The sequence below is a fragment of the Rhincodon typus genome, chromosome 27 (genome assembly GCF_021869965.1).
Source record: "Rhincodon typus isolate 14 chromosome 27, sRhiTyp1.1, whole genome shotgun sequence".
In the NCBI taxonomy this organism is placed as follows: Eukaryota; Metazoa; Chordata; class Chondrichthyes; order Orectolobiformes; family Rhincodontidae; genus Rhincodon; species Rhincodon typus.
The window spans coordinates 18197200-18217500 of record NC_063358.1 but is presented as its reverse complement, the minus strand read 5'-3'; the positions used below and the strand labels follow the sequence as shown (position 1 = coordinate 18217500).

At 41.1% G+C, this 20301-nt stretch overlaps 1 protein-coding gene across 1 annotated transcript; it reads right to left on the bottom strand.

The window, feature by feature from the left end:
• Positions 1-1943: 1943 nt before the first annotated feature.
• On the bottom strand, positions 1944-19949 carry LOC109910654 (delta-type opioid receptor-like). The gene is made up of 3 exons (XM_020509867.2): positions 19711-19949; positions 5448-5803; positions 1944-2470 (listed from the first exon to the last, which is right to left on the bottom strand). Exons 1-3 carry the CDS (start codon positions 19947-19949, stop codon positions 1944-1946), a joined length of 1122 nt encoding a protein of 373 aa, XP_020365456.2.
• Positions 19950-20301: the final 352 nt, after the last annotated feature.

Sequence of the window (20301 nt, the reverse complement as noted above, 5' to 3'; positions counted from 1 at the left end):
TGAGTGAGTCCTTGAGGAACCTTAACCCCTGATGGATAACTTTGACTCTGAATGATGATCAAATAGTCACCTACTTTGCATTTCTCTGATTTAATATCCCCATTGATTTTCATTGAAACCACTATCAGAAAGATGTAAAATGTGTGATTGATGTCCATTTCTACATTTCCACATCATTGTCCACATTCAAAATTCTTACCCACTTCTCCCACTAGCATCGCCATCCTCACCTCCCCGGACCTCACACACGCATGTTTAAAAGAGCACACAGACCCTGACCAAAGTTTTAAGTATTTTTATTCAGTGATATTTACTGTCATTTAAAAGTTACTTGAAAATAATTGCTGTTTTAGACTGTAAAATTCACATCCTCATGTGCAAATTCCTCCATTGTGTCTGTAACCTTCTCCTGCCCTACATCTCTTTGAGCTGTCTGCACGCCCTCAATTCTGGCCTCCTGCACATTTCTAGTTTCAGCACTTCTTTGGCAGCCATGCCTTAACTGCGTGGGCTCGAAACAATGCCTCACAAAACTCCACATTTCTCTCTCTCTCTCTCTTTTAAGAAGCTAATTCAGACCTGTCTCTTCTATAAAGGTTCTGGCCACTGGTCTTGATGTCTCCTTTTGTGGCTTGGCATCAAATCACTTCTGATAATGTTCTTGTGAAGTGACTTTGGGTATTTTACTGTCTCACAGATGCTATATAACTGCAAGTTGTTGTTGTACTACAGACTACTACAACACAAAAGCAAGCTAGCCATTCCTCTGGGAAGATCTGGTGATGGAAAGGGATAAAATGTGGCTGGAGAAAACGTGACTAGTTCTTTAATCAATGCATTTTATGATGTCTGAAATACATACAATATGGAATATCTTAACTCACTTTACAGCGATTACTTCAGGCAAATGTACAGCACATAAAATATTAACCAATGAAATCCTTATTGACATCTGCTGCAGCCGTAGAATTTCAATTGTTCACTTTTGCAATTGAGAAGAGAAATATAAACAGTGTCTTCTGTCTTCTCCTCCATTTGACAGAGATGCATTCATTATTTTGTTTCCAGGGCTGAGAATAAACTCAAGGAAACAATTCCATAGTTTTCTAAACAGAAACAGATCGACAAGAAGGGGAAAAAATGAATCTGCTTACATTCCTTCAAGAAGATTTGTAAAATTTTGTTTGCAGTGACTGCATAAAAATACCTACAGAATTCAGGTCATATAATGCATTCGCTCAACATGTTTTGAGCCACAAATAGGAGTTTTATAATTGTGGTATTGTACCTGAATGGCTTTCAGTTCCTAATTTTCCTGTCAAAGGCCAGGAAATATTTAACATCAACAGCCAGGCAAGATGAAGCACTGAATCCCCATGGTGCTCTGTGTCAAATTTTGTTTTATGATGCTTGTGAAATGCTTTGGAACCTCTTATACTTAAAGGCTCTAAAATGCAAATTGTTGTTATTTCTACAATTCAAAACCTTTATGCCAAGGGAAATTTGCATACAATATATGTATACAACTGCATGATTTCTAATTAACAATAATTGATGAGTCATTTGTCCTTAGAGTCAGATGGCACGGAAACGGACGTTTGGCCCAACTCGTCCATGCCCACCAGGTTTCCTAAACTGAGCTCGTCCCATTTGCCTGCGTTTGCCCCATATCCCTGTAAACTTTTCCTATCCATGTACCCGTCCAAATGCCCTTTAAATGTGTCTGAGCAATCAATTATTTTTCTCTCCGTTCATCAATTGAAAGCATGATCTCATGATCTGAATACCCCTGAAATGTGAGGCGAATCAGTCGAGGTTCCTTTTGAATACAATCATAAAGAGTTTCTTTTGTTTTAAAACTCAGTCGTGATTTGGGTTACTTCGGTGTTCAGGTCCTGCCCCCTGTTACAGTGTGATCCCTTGCGGGACTTGTCCACGCCTAGTCATACCGACTTGTTGACCATCTCGGACGGGGTGCAGGCACAGACTGACTCCCTGGTGGACTTCCTGGCTCGGGTGAAGCTGTTCTGCTCCAGCCTGGAGCGCAAGGGTAAGCAGAACTCCCGGAAACAACGCTTGAAGTTCTCGTCCAGGAAGGCGTAGAGTACAGGGTTCAGGCAGCTGTTGGTGTAGCCCAGGGCGATGCAGAAATGCCAGCTGGCCGTCACTAAGGGGCTCGGGTTGATCTCCACCAGGGTCTTGACAATCACAAAGATGTGGATGGGGGTCCAGCAGATGATGAAGATGGCCACCACCACCAGAACCATCCGTGTGATCCTCCGCAGATTCCTGTCCTTCTCTTTGGAGCCCGAGAGGAGGCGGACGCTTTTCAGACGCAGTATCATCAGGCCGTAGCAGATGGTAATGACCAGGACTGGGATCACGAAGGCAAATATGAAGACACAGATTTTGGTGATGTTGTCCCAGTACCAAGTGGGAGCTGGAAATTGTATGGTACACATCACATTCCCTGAAAGGGAAGAAGAAAAGAAGAAGAAATACAAATAAATGAGGTTTTCAGCATTTTTCAAAAATACATACATTGGTTTTTTTGGAATTCGAGCTTGCTATCAAGATCAGTATACATTGCCCAGCTCCCTCAGTTGTCCTTGAGAAGATAGTGGTGCATTTTCTACTTGAAAAGCAGCAGTCTCTGTAGCGTCAGATATTCCCAACTCTGTGGTTGGATAGGGATATTAAAGGAATATTTGTTCTCTACTGAGATATCAGCTTCCAAACCATGAACCCATCTGGGAAAACACCCATGCGAATGATAACGGTTGACGTGAATTTACATAGCGTCTGTGGCATCCTCCAGCTATCACAGGTCACTTAACTGTGAAGAAGCACTAAGTTCAACTGCTGAATAAATGGGTTACCATAGGGCCTCAATGTGCATACTAAAACTGTCTTCTTTCTCATACAGTCAAACATTGCAGCCACCCCACAAAAAGTCCTTGCCCATGATGGCAGCAGGTCGACTGCAAGGGGAAGTGAATTACTTGTTTAAAGGTGGTTGCTGTCCTGATGACATGTGAGTCACAATTAAAATCCTCCGAACTGACCACTGATGGTCAGAATGTACACTGAAATGGAGAGTTCCATAGAGTCATAGAGATGTACAGCACCGAAACAGACCCTTCGGTCCAACTCATCAACGCAGACTAGATATCCTCAATTAATCGAATCCCATTTGCCAGCATTTGGCCCATATCCCTCTAAACCCTTCCTATTCATGTACCCATCCAGATGCCTTTTAAATGTTGTAATTGTACCAGTCTCCACCCCTTACTCTGGCAGCTCATTTCACACACACACCACCCTCTGCGTGAAAAAGTTGCCCCTTAGTTTCCTATTATAGCTTTGCCCTGTCAGCTTAAACCTATGCCCTCTAGGTTTGGACTTCCCTATCCCGAGGAAAAGAGCTTGGCTATTTACCCTATCCATGCCCCTCATCATTTTATAAACTTCTGTAAGGTCACTCCTCTGCCTCCAATGCTCCAGGAAAATTGAAAATAGCCCCAGCCTATTCAGCCTCTCCCTATAGCTCAAACCCTCCAGCTCTGGCAACATCCTTGTAAATCTTTTCTGCACTCTTTCAAGTTTAATAACATCCTTCCTATGGCAGGGAGACCAGAAATGAATGCAGTATTCCAAAAGTGGCCAAACCAATGTCCTGAATAGCCGCAACATGACATCCCACCTCCTATACTTAATGCAATGACCAATAAAGGTGTATACCAAATGCCTTCTTCATTACCTTAGCTACCTGTGACTCCACTTTCAAGGAACTATGAACCTCTACCCCAAAGTTTCATTGTTCAGCAACACTCCTCAAGACCCTACCAGTAAGTGTATAAGTCTTGCTGTGATTTCCCTTTCCAAAATGCAGCACCTCACATTTATCTAAATTAAACTCCACTCCTTGGCCTGTCAGCCCATCTGATCAATGTCCCATTGTACTCTGAGATAAGCTTCTTCACTGTCCACCACACCACCCATTTTGGTATCATCTGCAAATTTGCTAATCATATCTCCTGCATTGACACCCACATCATTTATGTAAATAACAAAAACCAATGGACCCAACAATGATCCTTGCAACACACTGCTGATTACAGGCCTCCAGTCTGAAAAGCAACCCTCCACCACCAGCTTCTGTATCCAACCTTCAAGCCAATTTTGTATCCAAGTGGCTAGCTCTCCCTGTATTCCATGTGATCTAACCTTGCTAACCAGTCTACCACTTGGAACCTTGTTGAAGGCCTTGCTGAAGTCCATATAGACAGCATCCACTGCTCTACCTTCATCAGTCTATTTTGTCACTTCTTCAAAAAACTTAATCAAGTTAGTGAGATACGATTTCCCATACACAAGACCATGTTTACTATCCCTAATCAGTCTTTGCCTTTCCAAATACATGTTAATCCTCAGTATTCCATCCAACAACTTGCCCACCACTTGTCAGGCTCCCTGCTCTATAGTTCTCCAGCTTTTCCTTACCACCTTTCTTAAATAATGGCACCAAATTAGCCAATCTCCAGTCTTCTGGCACCTCAGCAGTGGCTGTCCATGATAAAAATATCTCAGCATGGGGGTGGGGGGAGCAATCACTTCCCTAGCTTCCCACAAAGTTCTGAAATACACCTGATCAGGTCCTGGGATGTATGCATTTTAAGACATCCAGCAACTCCTCTTCTGTAATATGGAGAGTTAGGATTAAATCTGTTTCCATCGCCCCTGTCCGGCAGCACATTCCAGATTGTAACTGGAGGCCAAATGAACTCGCCTGTTAACCAAGTCTGCTCCAAAGAGATCAATTCCTCACCGCTAATGATTGCTTTGATTGGTCCTTACGCATGTTTCTGGTAGGTACGGCAGCACAGCAATCTGGAAGGTGACTCTGCTCCATGTTAAATACTGCCACACAAACGCACTTGAAAAGTGAACAAAAACAGAAATTGCTGGGAAAGCTCAGCATGTCTGGCAGCATAAGACATAGAACAGTACAGCACAGTACAGGCCCTTTGGCCCACAATGTTGTGCCATAATTTTACCCTAAACCTAAGGTCTATCTAACCTCTACCCCTACCTTATACTATCATCCATATGCCTATCTAATAGGTGCTTAAATGCCCCTAAAGAGGCTGACTCCACTACCCTCTCCAGCAATGCATTCCACGCCCCTACCACTCTCTGAGTAAAGAACCTACCTCTGGGGAAGTTTGGGGGAGCCCCAGTTCTGAGGAATGGTAACCGGACCCAAAACGTAACTCTTTTTTCTTCACAGATGCTGCCAGACCTGCTGAGCTTTTCCAGCAACTTTGTTTTTGTTGCTGATTCACAGCATCCGCAGTTCTTTCGGATTTTGTTTGAAAAGTGTCATGTGGAAATGACACCTGTGCACAGCCACACAAACTGGGCAGAGACACTGACTATGTGCTCACCTTTGTCACCGGGTTTGGTGACAGCCATAACCATAACGGGGACCCCGATGGCAGATGATAGGAGCCACACGCAAACATTGACTATCTTTGCATTGGTGGGCGTGCGGAAATCTAGCGCTTTAACCGGGTGACAGACAGCGATGTAACGATCAACACTCATCATGGTCAGGGTGAAGATGCTGGTGAACATGTTGTAGTAGTCGATTGACAGGACCGTTTTGCACAACAACTCGCCGAAGGGCCACGTTTCCATCAAGTATTTGGCGCTCTGGAATGGCAGTGTGCTGGTGGCTAGTGCGTCAGCCAGGGCGAGGTTGAAGATGTAAATGTTGGTGGCTGTTTTCATTTTTGTGTATCTGAGGAAGGAACAGGAAGAAGCATTAGGTGTGGTAGTGGGTTTAGTCTGTGAATAAACTAGCGCCTTTCTCCTTTTCCCCACAGCGGCTGACATTTCTGGTGATGGATTTCCGCCCATGCAGGTGAAATCAGGGACTGGGTCATTACTGTGTGATGTAGCAGTAAAGTCGCTTGGCCAGTAATCCAGAACCCCAAGCTGATGTTCTGAGGTCATGGACTATTTTTACAAATGACTGAAATTTCTATCCAATAAAACAAATATGAATTTAAAGCTAGTCTAATGATAACCATGTATAAAAAACCCATCTGGATCCCTTAGGGAAGGAAATTTGCCAGCCTTACCTTGTCTGGCCCACATGTGATACCAGACCCACAGCAATATAGTTGATTCTTAACTGTCCTCTGGGCAATAAATGTTGCCCAAATTCCATGAAAGAATTAAAAAGAATCATACTGCATCATTGACTATTGTATCTCTGTTACATGTGAACATGCACTTCATAGCCATGGTCACTGAAAAACAATAGGGGGATGAAACTATTTATTATCATCCCAATTTTACACTTCGAGGCCCTCAAGCTCAACTAAAGTCCCATTTGTGTTGTGGTCAACCAACTCTGTACAAATCAGCAATTACAGTTGGATTGTACATCTGACTCCCTGCCCAGTGGAGTTAAGCAACATCTATCACAAATTCAACATTCCTCAAGTGCTTTATGACCTTGTGACTGCTGTTGAAATATACAAAATATAGTAGCCAATTTGCACACTGAAATGTCCCACGAATGGCAACGTGGTGATGACCTGATAATCTGATTCAGTAGTATTGTTGAGAGAGAATATTTGCCCCACAACCCAAAGTAGAACTCCCCAGCTCTTCTTTGAGTAGTGCCATCATTCTCCTGAGTGAGGAGACAGGACCTCACTTTAAACTTTCACCTAGAAAATGAAACATGGGGGTTCTTAATCTTCTGCTGTGTCTTGGAAGTGAGGCTCAAATCCATCCCTTCTGAGTTAGAGGTGCAAATGTTCCAGGCATCCATCAGAAAGCTCTTAATTCAACCCTTAGATGTTCATTAGATGTAATGGCCTTTAATGTCAATGTGTATTTGATGACAGCATTGCTGTTACACCACTGACAACTCTACTTGACTAATTCATCAGTCCAAAATCAATTGATGTGGCCTCAAACAGGTAAAGATTTTTCTGGTACTTTGAGTCACAGGCAATGGGTTTGATAGGACAGGAAATGGGGACAAAGCTAAGCTGAATCCACTCTTTGCTTTGTCCAGGAAATTGTTCTTTAACAAAATCTAATGCCTTAACAGAACAAGTGGAGGATTGATTGGAATTAAGATGCCATCCATTTCTCTTATTTTATGAGCAAGCTATCTGAAAAGCTTCCAAAATCATATACCTGACATTGAATTTCCTTTATATGTGCATTTTTTTGTATATTGGCCACATGTTTTAGTCCAATCCAGTTTGTGATATCTTAAGACAATCATTCAGCCATTTTAAAATGTTGCTGAAACTAATAATGGGAACACATTATGCAGGGCTCTACGCAATTTAGTAAGAGTGGCTTCCACTTCTGATTGGGTTAGATTTCTGATAATTAACAAAAGAACTGGGAGAAAGGTGAGAAGTACTTATAACGCAGCAAATGTGGCAGGGTCATTTATGTCCAGGCAAGAGGATAAATGGTGCCTTTATTTCACATCTCATTGAAAGCTGGTACATATGACAGTGTAGAACTTCCTCAGTCTTGAACAGGAGGATTGGCTTAGGTTATGTGTACAATCCTCTGGAGTGAGACACAAACCTCCACATTTCTGCCTCAAAAGACGAGAATTGTGTTTACATTTTGGTCTTTGGTATGAGCTGGTTTCACACTGAGGGATTGGAAATTAAGATTTCCTCTTGTAAAATCATTGATACTAATTGAAATCATTAATTTCAGAGTATGACATGGCAAGAAGCATCATTTTGCCATGCACTAGAACTATTTATGAAGCAGCTTTAACAATCACTTTGCTTTGGCAGATTGCACCATAAAAAAGTGCAGTCAATTACAGAAATTAATGCAACAACAAACTGATTAGAAGCTGCTTCATATGGCTAGATGCCAGTGTTTCTTCAGATTTATAGTGAAATAAGAAGAGCTGTTACTGTGCCATAAATTGCCTTCTATATTTTACAGTTATCATGTGGTTACTTGACATTCTGCTGTGAGGTGAAATTGATGCTTCGGACAATCAAGAAGTATTTCTTGCTTACTCTTGATGCAAAGAGCTTACAACCAAGGTCAGATACATGATATTACTGAATGAAGGCATGCTTCTGAGGTAAAGGTAAATGAGCTGCAACTGCAGCAAGTCTGAACCAACAACAGTAAAATCTAGAAATAAAAGACTAATATTTGTACAATTGACCTGGAAGTTGTTGGATTTTTGTAAAGTTCCAACTGATTCATTAATGTGAGCCAAAAGAGAAGGAAACCTATTATCCTTGCCCAGTCTGGGCCTACATAAAGCTCCAGTCTGATACCAATCAGGTTGACTCTTAACTGCTTTCTATTAATAAACCACTCAGTTGTATTAAAATGCAATGAAGGGAAAAGATTCAAGAAGAGGGATCACTAGCATCTTCTTAGGGTAACTAGAATTGCATCATAAATGCAAATCTTGCCCAGTTCCCCACAATGAAAATGAGAAAATGTGAGAAAAGGATAGAAGGGCCACCAAAAAAAAGAATGTTATGTAGTGTTCTTCACTCAGGAAGGATAAATGCCCCTAGTGTTTAAACCATTGATTCACTTTTCAGATGTTTATGGGACTGTTGAATATTCCCAAACTTTTCTGGCTCTGCTTCAGAGTTTCAGGTTTATCCAAGAGTTCTTTCCCATTTGACCTTTGAAGGAATTAAAATCAACTCCATTCTTCACCACCCAAGATTAACCAGGGGCTGAATTCTACTTGACTTTCACAACACCAAAAAATCCTCAGCAACAATTTGCGTTTATTTAATGCCTTTAAAAAGTACTACACCAAGAAATAATCAAAAAGGAAATATTATGAGAGGTGAACCAAATCTGAGTCAGATGGATTTTAAGAAAGTTCTTAAATTGAGTGAGGAAATCATAGGGGACAGTGGAGATGGTTGTAGGGAGGGAATACCAGAAGATGGGCAGTTGAAGGCCTGGCTGAGGTGAAAAGGGCAAAAAATGCAGGACTACAAATGAAAGGTGAAGTGCGTAAGGCTGATAGAGAGGGACAGCTACTCAAAGGGAGATAATGTGAAATGGGAAATGTTGGATCCTCAGGAGCCAGTGTAGATCAGTGAGCATGGGGAGATGGCAGAGTAGGATTTGTCCAGGATAGGACATGGGGCCTGCATCTCCCTGTAAAGTGTACAGGTTGACTTCCACACTAAACCACTTCCCACTGAATGCTGCTACAGGCTATTCCCTTTCTTTTCTTTGACTCTCTCTTTTTCTCCACTCTCTCCCTTTTTCTCCACTCTCTCCTTCTCCCCCTCTCTATCTTTCTGCACTCTCTCTCCCTCTCTCTTTGCCACACCCCTCTCTACCTTTCCATCTCCTTTTCTCTTTTTCCCTTTTTGTTCAGTTTACTCTCTTTATTTACTGCTTCCCTCTCCCTTTCTCTCCTCTCTTTCTCCCTTCTTTCTCTCTACTATTGTTTCCTCTCTCTGTATCCCCTCTCTCTGTATCCCCTGCTCCCTCTCGCTCTTATTTTGTATCTCCCTCTTTTTAACTCTCCTTTCTTTCATGCTTTTTTGCCTCTTTCCCTTCATTTCCCACTCCCATTCCCTCTTCCTTTGCTTCTCTCTTCTCATTCTTTCCCTCTCTGACATTCTATCCCTTTATCTTGCCCAATTTCACTCTCTGACCATTTTGCTCTTTCCCTTTTCCTTTCTTCTTTCTTTATTTTGCCCCTCCTTTCTCCTCCACTGTCCTCTCTCTCCCTCTTTCTTCTGCTCCTTCTATCTTTCCCTTTCCTTCCCTTTCTCCCATTCACATATTCTTTCTATCGCTCCCTCTCTCTTCTTTCTATCTCTGATCTCTCTCCATCTTTCTCCTGCTTCCTCTTTCTCACTTCACCTACTCCCTCTCCTTCTCACTTTCCTTCCCTTTGCCTCTTCTACTCTCTTTTCTCTCCCTCACTCTCCTACTCAGAATAAAGTTGTTTAAACACAGAAAAGTTGGCTGTGTCAGTGTTTACTAAAGAGGTTGACAAACATGTCTCTTCAACCATGATGAATTCATACTGTAAATTACGGATGAAGGAAGAAAAAATCAAGAATTTTAACAGCTGTGTGCAAAAAAAAAGAGATTACTTTGGAACTCTGCATAACTAGTCATTTCAGTTGGTTCCCAAAGCAAAAAAAAAGACAAAAATTGAATGAGAAAACAAGAGACATTAGAAGAAGATTCCCTGTTAGTCCTTGATCCTATTGAATGCAAAATGGAGAAAAATTCTGGACAGGGTTTACCTATGATCAGAGAGACTCCAGTTGGGTTTACCATTATATATCAGGGTAATTTCACAAACTAAGGTAGACAATGGCCTAGCGATATTATTGCTGGACTGTTAATCCACATACCCGGATAATATTCCGGGGACCCGGATTTGAATCCCTCCATGGCAGATGATGGAATTTGAATTCAATAAATATCCGGAATTAAGAATCTAATGATGACCATGAATCCATTGTCGATTGTCAGGAAAAGCCCATCTCGTTCACCAATGTCCTTTAGGAAAGGAAACTGCCATCCTTACCTGGTCTGGCCTACATGTGACTCCAGACCCACAGCAATGTGGTTGACTCTGAACTGCCCTCTGGGCAATTAGGGATGAGCAATAAATGCTGCCTAGCCAGCGATGCCCTCATCCCGTGAATGGATAAAGAAAAAAAAATGCAAACACCATTGCTTGAAAGCACATTGTCACTTCTGAAAGACTTTAATTTCATTTCCTTTTCCTTCCACACATCCCAAAGCACTTTACAATCAATGAAGGAATTTTGAACTGTGGTCATTGTTAGAATGGAGGAAATGCAGCAACCAATTTGCATGCAGAAAGTTCCATCAAAAAGCAAGATATTAGTACCTACAATTTTTTTAAAGTTATGGTGCAGGTAGAACAAATGTTACCCAAGATACTGGGCAGAACTCCCCTGTTCTTCAAAATGATGGCACAGATTTTTTAAAAGTACTATATTTACAGCAAAAAATAACTTAACAATAATATTACTTTGCCTTAAATAAAACTTTCTGGGAGAGAGCCATTTCACTCACACGTTCAGCTGACTATTGGACACCGCAGAGATCACAATAATATAGTAAACATCTGGTATTTTGGGGTTTTTTTTGCTGGTTTATCAACACTGCCAGTTCATAAGGTGCTGATTAAAACCAAAGTTTACTGTATCTACCCAAGGTGGCAAAAGCCACTTCACTTTGATATCTAGTCCTTCCAATACTGCAGCAGTCATTTAGTACTATACTGAAGCGCTATCCTGGACTTCTGTATTTAGACTGGGGCTTAAATCCATAACCTTTGAGCAATGGAGTGAGTGCTACCCACTGAGCAACAGCTGGTGACAATTGGCAGCTGTAACTTGTACCCTAGCGGTTTGTTACATCACATCACTTTGCATATCAGATTCCAACGCCCTGTATCAAAACCTTATCAATATAAATCATTGGGTGATAAGAAGAAATCATTACTGACCTTCTTTCTCTGGGCCATGGAATCAAAACCAGTCCAGATTGACAGGTTGAGAATCTTCTCTATAACTGAGGATCCAATGTTTATTGACATGTAATCCAGTTCCCAGTTAAAATTAGATTAAAAAAATTCCTGGTTTGCGTTTCTTGCTCAAGAGCCCACAATGGGATGGATGAAGGAAATATCTAAATGTCCAATCTGTGCTGTATGAATATTCTTGTAAAGTCTTTATTAGGCAATGCTGTAGAAAACCTTACCCTGTGTCTAATAATACTATACTTGACCTATGGTTTTGGATTTAAAAACAAGAGATCCTAATTTGAAACTGTTCCATTCCATCATTTATCACTTTTGAAAACCATATATCTGAGAAATAAAGGGCAATAAGGACAGGGGTAGACCACTCAGCCCCCTGAACCTGCCTTGCCAATCAGTCAGATCAAGGCAGTTCTGTATTTCAACTCCATTTCTCCAATTTTGATCCAAATACTAAGATACTCTTACTAAAAATAGCTTGTTGTCATTTCAACCTGAATGAATTTTTTTTTGTGTCTCATGTTGTTATGGGAAGAGAGCAGAGGAAGTCATTTTTGAGCTCAGGTTATAGCCTTCTCTGCACATCAATGAATATTACAACAAACAGTAGAGACCTGTGTGATCAGCAAAGAGGAGAGGCTTTTAAATTTGAGAGTCACTACAGCCACATTTGGGAGGAAGATGATCTTCAACTGAAGAGATGCAAGCTGCAGCTGTCTAAGGATTCTGGATTATTTGTCCCAACAAATCAAGGGGAAGAAGAAGAAGAATCAGAATATGCTTTACTGCTGGAAGTGTAATCAAGGAACTCTACAAAAAAGGAGGAAATTGCCTGGAGACTGTCAACTTTGCTACTCAGTAAAACTGCAATATGGAAAACTCTTGAGAGTAACCATGTACTGTTTGCTGAAATGGATGATGGGTGATCAGCATACAAAGAGAATGCCACCCTCTATGGTTTAGTTATAAGTTATCCACAAAAGAAAATAGTATTTCTGAAGAAGGGTCTAGGCCCGAAACGTCAGCCTTCCTGCTCCTCTGATGCTGCTTGGCCTGCTATGTTCATCCAGCTCTACACCTTGTTATCTCAGTGTTTCATCAATTGTGCTTTTAGTTATTTGTTACAGTAAAAATTAAGATATGAAACCTTAAGTTATTTTTTCAGTTATTAACCATAATTTTAAATTTCCTTTTAAACAGTAATAATCTCTGTGGAGGTTGTAACAAAAGTGAGGGCTTCTTACAGGAGGAAGAAAATGGTAATCAAGATAGGAAGGGTCACCGGACCCGAAACATTAACTCTGATTTTTTCTTCACAGATGTACTGCCCGACCTGCTGAGCTTTTCCAGCAACTTCTGTTTTTGTAAAAGACAGGCTAAGTTGGCTCAGACCCTGGCACAAATAAAGCAATATGAACTGAAGGAAAAGAGAACAAGATGAAGGACAAAGAGAAATACAAAAGCTTGAAAAAAAGAGAATGAAGGATAAGAAAATGCTGTCAAAAGAGTAAAAAAAAGTTACAGAGACAGAGAAGGCAGTAAATTTGAACTGAATAGAGAAAGGCAGCCTGAAACATTAACTCTGTTTCTCTCTCCACTCATGATACCTGCTAAGGGCTTCCAGAATTTTCTGTTGATCTTGTAAATGCCCTACCTCATTCTCTTCCAAATGTCCCTATTCTGAATTCACATCAAAATTTCATTCCATCCAAAATATTTGAACAATGAAGGTGCATCATATCATTCAAAACACCAATGTTTCTGTGTCTTCATTTATGACACCAACTACCCTCCGAACCATGGCTTTTTAAAAAGAACAGCATTGATTTCAAATTGACTTTGATTTAAATATCAAAGGTGAAATTTAGAAATGTTTGGCCACAAATGCACTTGAATGTCTGGCTTATCGTGAAGCAATTTGTTTCTGACAGCGTCAGATCCCCAGAGAGCTTCTGAGTGCATTTGGTTACAGCCTTATGGACTGCAGACATGAGATAATGTCTAATTGAAATTCTGAACACCAATATAAAGATCACTGGGTTGTATCAATATTTTGTGAATTGAATGATTTGTAAAAGGCTCTTTAATTGGGTTTGTCAAATGATGTGACAGTTGATAAGATACAAGCAAATTAGTGGGAACATCCTCGGAAATGCAAAATTGAACGATTGCCACCCAGTACTCCCTAGTGACAATTCTCCCATTTGACTCATTAATATCCCCAAGTGGTAATGCTGAAATCAGGATGAAGGTTGCCAGGTAATTTAGAAATGTAATTTCAAACATGGTAGATCATTTATCTCCTGCCTATGTCATGAATCAATTATTTATTTAAGTTGAGATTTAGTCTGATATACTGATTGCAGGTAATAAATGTTAGCTCATTCTAATAGTCACTGTACTGGTGCTTTACCACACATTTTTGAAATTATATTGACAGTGTATCTACACCTTATTGGCTGGAAAGCAGTTTGCGATATCCTGTAGGTCATGAGAAGTACTGTATAAATGCAAGTTCTTTTTTCCTTTAGCTCTGCTTCCTTGCCACAATGAAACACATTCCAGTATTATTTCGGTTTTGGCTGTACAGACTAATTTGTAATAATATGTTGCTCATAAAAGAAATAGAAGTGAATGGCTCCTAGTTGCCTGTCTTGATGGTCCTGTGAGGGAATATGCTCTCCAGCATAACACAGAACCTCTAAGCTGTAAGGGCTTGAAGAACTGAATCTCACTGGCCCTGCGTTAGCTCCCAGCAATCATAGCAAGTTAGACCACTGCAATTGGCAGCATTTGTAGGCAATATCTGAGAGAGGGTTCTTGCTCCTGATTGCTATCCATTGAAGACATCTACTGGGATACAAATTCAGAGATGTGCCTTAGACAAAATCAGGCTCAGATATGACAACACACAATTGATTAACCTTATCTGTACTTTAACCAACCTGTTCAAACCTGTCCATACTTTAATCAACCTGTTATGACGCAGCTTTGGAGCAGGTGGGACTTGAACCTAGGTCTCCTGATCCAGATGTAGGGCACTACCACTGTACCGTAAGATTCCCTGAATTAACCTTTTTTTCTAAAAAAAAATAACTTATTTCTCTAACCAACCTGTCCCAAAATGTTGTTACACGCCTCTGGAACAGATAGGACTTGAACCTGTAGTACTCAGTCCAGGGGTAGGGAGCACTATCATTGCACCACAGAGGGCCCTTGGACTTTCCTTGACAACAGGTTAAGTTAACATATTTCACCTGGCCATTTTAGTGGTGAAGTTAATAGTGTCTGATGACCATGGACTTAGAATAAGGTAAGAGTCATCATTATCAGACAAAGGGAAAGTGTTTTGGAAAAAAAGGAATGGATTTTTAAAAAATCTTCTGTACTTCGTATTCCTTTGCATAAAACATTTGATAAATTCACATTGTTGGGAGATTTCAGCCGTCACAAATGGAAGCATTTTCTATGTCTCCCGTTAAATCGGTAGTTGAGAGCTTCAGTGGTGGCTAAAATCTCCATTGTATGAATGATGCCAGCCAAGGATTTTATCGATCCTATTCATCTATTTTTGACATTATTTTTATGTGATTCCCCCTGTACATCAAACCAATTTACTCTAACTCCTTATCTCATAATAATGACATTGTTTTCTTTAAAGAAAATGAATTCAGAGAAAAAGATCTGGAGACTCTGTGTCAGTTTGCCTTAAATGTTGCTTCTCTGTCAAAAGCCTGAGTTATATACATGACCATGAAAACATATTCTATTACAGTGCAGTACAGAAGATGCTCCATTGTCAAATATACCACTTTCAAATGAAACATTAAACTGCGGCTCCTGTCTACCTGCTCAGGTGCTATAACAGCTTTCTTGGCACTATTCTCTGACCATTACAATAAGCCAAGTAGCCTCTTTCTATGCTGTGAGTGTTTTATGATTCTATTCAAAGAGTAGTGAGTACCTACTGGTAAACTACACAATGTTCACCTTAAACATAGCCACCTAAAATCATATGAGCTGGTTAGTAATCTAATTTGTTGCTTGTACTGCTTTCTGAGCACAGATGTTGCATTTACCTTTTTAACAGCAACTGTGGCATTTTGCAATTGTGCACTCCAAAGGAATTACTTGATGAAAAACTATGTCTAGTTCACCTTCAATTACCTCTGAACATAACAATATTGGAATTGTTAATTAATGAAAGGAATTAAACTTTATTAATTAGGCTACCACAGACAGGAGGAAAACAGGAGGCCGAGAGTGATTATAAGCCACAGGTCCAATACAATCTATTCTCAGAAAACAAAAAAGTGACTTGCAAGCAACTGACTAGTTCTTATGTACCTTGCATGTGCAGAGTATATATTGACACAGAAATGAATGTTCCATTTTTACACCTGTTCCAGTTTGTATAACTATTACAAGAAACACCATAAAGGAACATTGGAAACATGGATCATCAGTTCAGTTGTGATTCATACAAATGTACACACTCTGAAAGGCCGAGACAACAGTTTCATATATAATCCAATGATATTCAGAGAATTGCAATAATTGATGTTTAGAAATGACTTGCATTTACAGACTGTCTTTCACAGCGTCAGGATGTATCAGTATTTCACACCCAGTGAAGTACTTCTGCAGTGTAGTCATTGTTGTAATGTGTGTAACCAGGAAGCCAATTTGTGCATAGCAAGAACCCAAAAATAGCAATGGCTTTGTAATGATCAGAGAGTCAGTTTCTTTGTAAGGTTGGTAGAGGGATGAATATTGGCAGGGATACCTGGCAGTACTCCCCTTGTCTTCTACAAAATTGTGTCATGGGATCTTTTGGGTCTGCCTGAAACGATAGATGCGGCCCAGGTTTGACATCACATTCAAAAGGTTGCAATGAAACATTCTCTCAGTGCTATGCTGGAGTGTCAGGCTGGATTATGTGCGAAAATCTCCAGAATGGGACTTGAATCCACTATCTATTAACATAGAACAGAACGTGCTTTCAATTAGGCTATCCATGACATATGTACAAATTAAAGGGTATGGCCATCAAAGCTTATGGCTAGCATGATTACCAAGAACTGTGTATTGAAGCCTTGGTAATTCCGCAGAATCGGTCAGCAAAGACTCATTGACGGTAATGTTCCCCACCAACTCCAGATGCCCTAAAGTGAACATTTGGAAGCTAGACAAAGGCTGAAGGTCATACAAGTCCAGCAACATCTGAAAAGGAATGACAAGTTAACATGAGGCCTTTCATCACAGTAAGGTTGCACCTGAAACATCAAATTGTGTTTTTCAGATGTTGCCTTTGGCAGGCTTCCAGTATTTTCTTTCGGGTTTTTGGTGCTTTCCTCCTTTCCTTGCATCTTTGTATAAGTGGATTCGGGTACTTGGCTATCTTCTAAAACCAGCAATGTAACCTTAATCGAAATGTCTTCGCTTCTGACTGCACTGGTTTATCATTTTGTTATCATAGTCTCGGACATATAAGAGCTGCGTTTGAAAACAGGTTTGCGAAACTGAACAAAATCTTGCAGTTCCAGATCTGAGCTTTAAGCTGTGCTACTGTTCCTGCACATTTTTCTGCCTATTTGCAAAGTTCATACACATTTTCTATTGGGAGAATCTGCCTAATAACCCTCGTATTTCCACTGAAGTTTCACAGACGCGCACCTTTGCAGATATAAGGATTGTGGTTCTAGACTTTCTGTAGCCCTATCCCGAGTGATAAAACTGGGACTCGGATAAGCATTGTGATGTCCAGTTCGTTACCAAATAAACTGCGAGGTGAGGAATAATATTTACAGTATTTTATAATTCTCTATCTTCAGGCGTATATGCCCAGACTGCCGTACAGTGCTAATGGATGTGGCAGTTTTAAACAGCTATTTCAGTTGGGTTGCACAACACATTAAACTATCAGTTTCCAATCAGAACAACATTGGCTGATGTGAGATACCGGAATGGTCTTGTACAGTGATCTCCGTGTTGAATGGTATATAGGTGTTTCCATTAGTGTTTGCAGTTTTTTTTAAAGAACAATATTTTGATATGTCCAGCATGTGTTAATGTAGAATGTCTGTGCGATTGTTTCAGGTATCTGTGAGATCCCGTGTGTTATATGTACACACGTACGCTCACTTGAGTTGATGTGTGTGTTTGAGGCTGTGCTGATGTGCTTGTCCGTGTGCTTGAATCGATATGTAACTCTGTATGGCTGCGTTTGTATCTTTTAGGGGTGTGCTTATATTGATTGTGGTGTGTTCGTGTGTGTCTGTTAGTGATTGTGTTGGTATGTATTGGGTTTGTGTTAATGGGTATATACATGTTTAAACGTGCGTGTGTGGCAATAAACTAATCTGCGTCGATAGTCTCTATATTCAGAGGCAGCTGTGTGGGAGTTTGTAGATCTGTACCTGGTGTGTACACCGTTGTCATGGAATCTCAAATTCCGAACAGACCTCTTGTTCGACCTGTTGAAGAGTTGACTTTAGATTAAGCAGACATAGGCATGTAGTCAACATTGGCTACATTCAGATAGAATCGAATGCCACATTCACTTGTGGAGGAAATCGGGGCGAAGGTATTCCAAATATTGATATTGAGTTGCGGGCAAGTCCAAAGGTGACCTGGACCTCAGCCAAGAGCGAAACATAGGCTACCGGGTTTCTTCTTTGTTTTTGTTTATAAAGGATGAACTTTGGGAAGAAAGTATCAGCGAAATGATTAGGCAATATTCCAGATTCTAGATGTCACAAACCTAACACTCAGTGCTCAGTCCCTCCAACTTTTAGGGACGGTTCAGCAACTGACTGAATGGGATAGTAAGGCATCCTGATGCAGCGCAGTAGCTGCAAGTTAATGTCTTGTTGCTGAGCAAGGAGCGGCGGGTAAACAACTTCAAAAAAAAGATCATAAATGTTCCCCTATAGAACAGACAGAGTTAAGGGTTCAGGTACATAATTCTTTGAAATTTACATCACAGGTAGACAGAATGGTTAAGAAGGCGTTTGGCACGGTTCCCTTCATTGCTCAGACCTTTGCGCATAGCAGCTGGGATATTATGTTGAGGTTGTACAGGACGTCGGAGTACTGTGTACAATTCTGGTCGCTCTGTTATAGGACGGATATTATTAATTTGGAGAGGGTTCAGGAAAAATTTACCAGGGTGTTGCCGGGAATGAGGGGCTTGAGTTGTAAAAACAGGCTAGATTGGCTGAGACATTTTTTCGCTGGAGAGTAGGAGGTTGAGGAATGACTTATAGAAAATCATCAGGGGCATGGATGGGGTGAAGTGCAAAGGTCTTTTCCCTAGCATGGGGGACTTCAAAACTAGGGGCCATATTTTTAAGATGAGGGAAAGATTTTAAAATGCACTGGAGGGACAACATTTTAACACAGAGAGTGGTTCATGTGTGGAATCAGCTGCCGGAGGAAGTGGTGGATTCAGATACAGTTACAACTTTTAAAGGACATTTGGATAAGTGCATGAATAGCAAAGGTTTGGAGGGATATGAGCCAAACGCAGGCAAGTGGGACTAGTTTCGTTTGGGAACATTGATCCGCGTGGACTAGATGGACCGAAGGGTCTGTTTCCATGCTATATGACTCTATGATTAGGTTCAGGAGCCGGATTCGAGTGAAATGGTGTAAAGATGGCACTGAACATTAAGTCAGGGAAACAGAGTTGGAATTGTAGCAATTTTTTTTATTGAAGTTCAAACTTTTCATCACACAATTTTAGTTACTTCGTTGATTTCATGGCCAAAACATTCTAAAAACCTGCTTGATTAAATAGCTTCCAGTTCTGCACGCTTATTTTTATTAGACAACATTTTAAAAGGTAATCTTAAATTCCTATAAACACCAGCTTGTGGTCAGTGACAATTTCCGAAGTGTGGGCAATGGGGACATTGGGAGGGTGACAAGTACATAGAAGATAAAGGGGTAACTGAGAAAACATTATGGTGGGAGGTGTTAATGCTGAAATACAACTGGCAATGCGCCAGATGCCATTGTCTCGGTGGGATCTTTCTGTGTAGCTCTGTTTCTCGCTCTGCTGACGGTCAGGGTAAAATCGACAGGATACCTTATGGGAAGGAATCGCCTCCTACCTGACAATCCCGTACATGACCAGGAAATTGCCAATGATCCCGACCACACACACCACCGAGTAAAGCGCTGTGATGGCGATGGCGATGACCGTGGATGTGGTGCTCTTGACCGGCTCCGAGCTGTTGTTCAGGCTCCCGTTGTGGCTAAAAGTGGCGTTGAACGCCAGCCCCCAGTACAGGTCAGCAATGTTCGCGGTGAACAGCTTCCATTCAGCACTTGAGGTTGTAGACAGCTCCATCGCGCTCTCTCAGTTTCCCACCTCCCGGCACTCGCCACGGACCAACAAAAAAAAGTCCAAAAGCAAGCTCAGCTTAACGTTAAATGTACAAAAAAAAATCAACCAGCTGAATGTTCCCTGCTCAGGACCAGCCCCGCTGCGGGACACTTTGTAGTTTCTGAATCGAGTGACCGGAGCAGACTGTGCGCCGAGATACGCTGATCACTGGGAAGCGGGCAATTCTGCGCTGGGATCGTGCTGAGGGATTTGCAGCTTTTCACTCGCCACTCTGGTGATTTCTTATAAAATGTGACACCTCCACCGACGTCAAAGCCACGTGCTGACCCAGGCTGGCTGTCAATCAAGAGTTGGG

Excerpts from the sequence above, each read along its gene's own strand:
- LOC109910654 (XM_020509867.2), bottom strand. The coding sequence starts at position 19,949 with ATGGAGCTGTCTACAACCTCAAGTGCTGAATGGAAGCTGTTCACCGCG. Across the intron at positions 5,804-19,710 it reads GTCATGTACGGGATTGTCAG|ATACACAAAAATGAAAACAG; the intron begins GTAGGAGGCGAT and ends TTCCTTCCTCAG. Across the intron at positions 2,471-5,447 it reads CACCAAACCCGGTGACAAAG|GGAATGTGATGTGTACCATA; the intron begins GTGAGCACATAG and ends CTTCCCTTTCAG.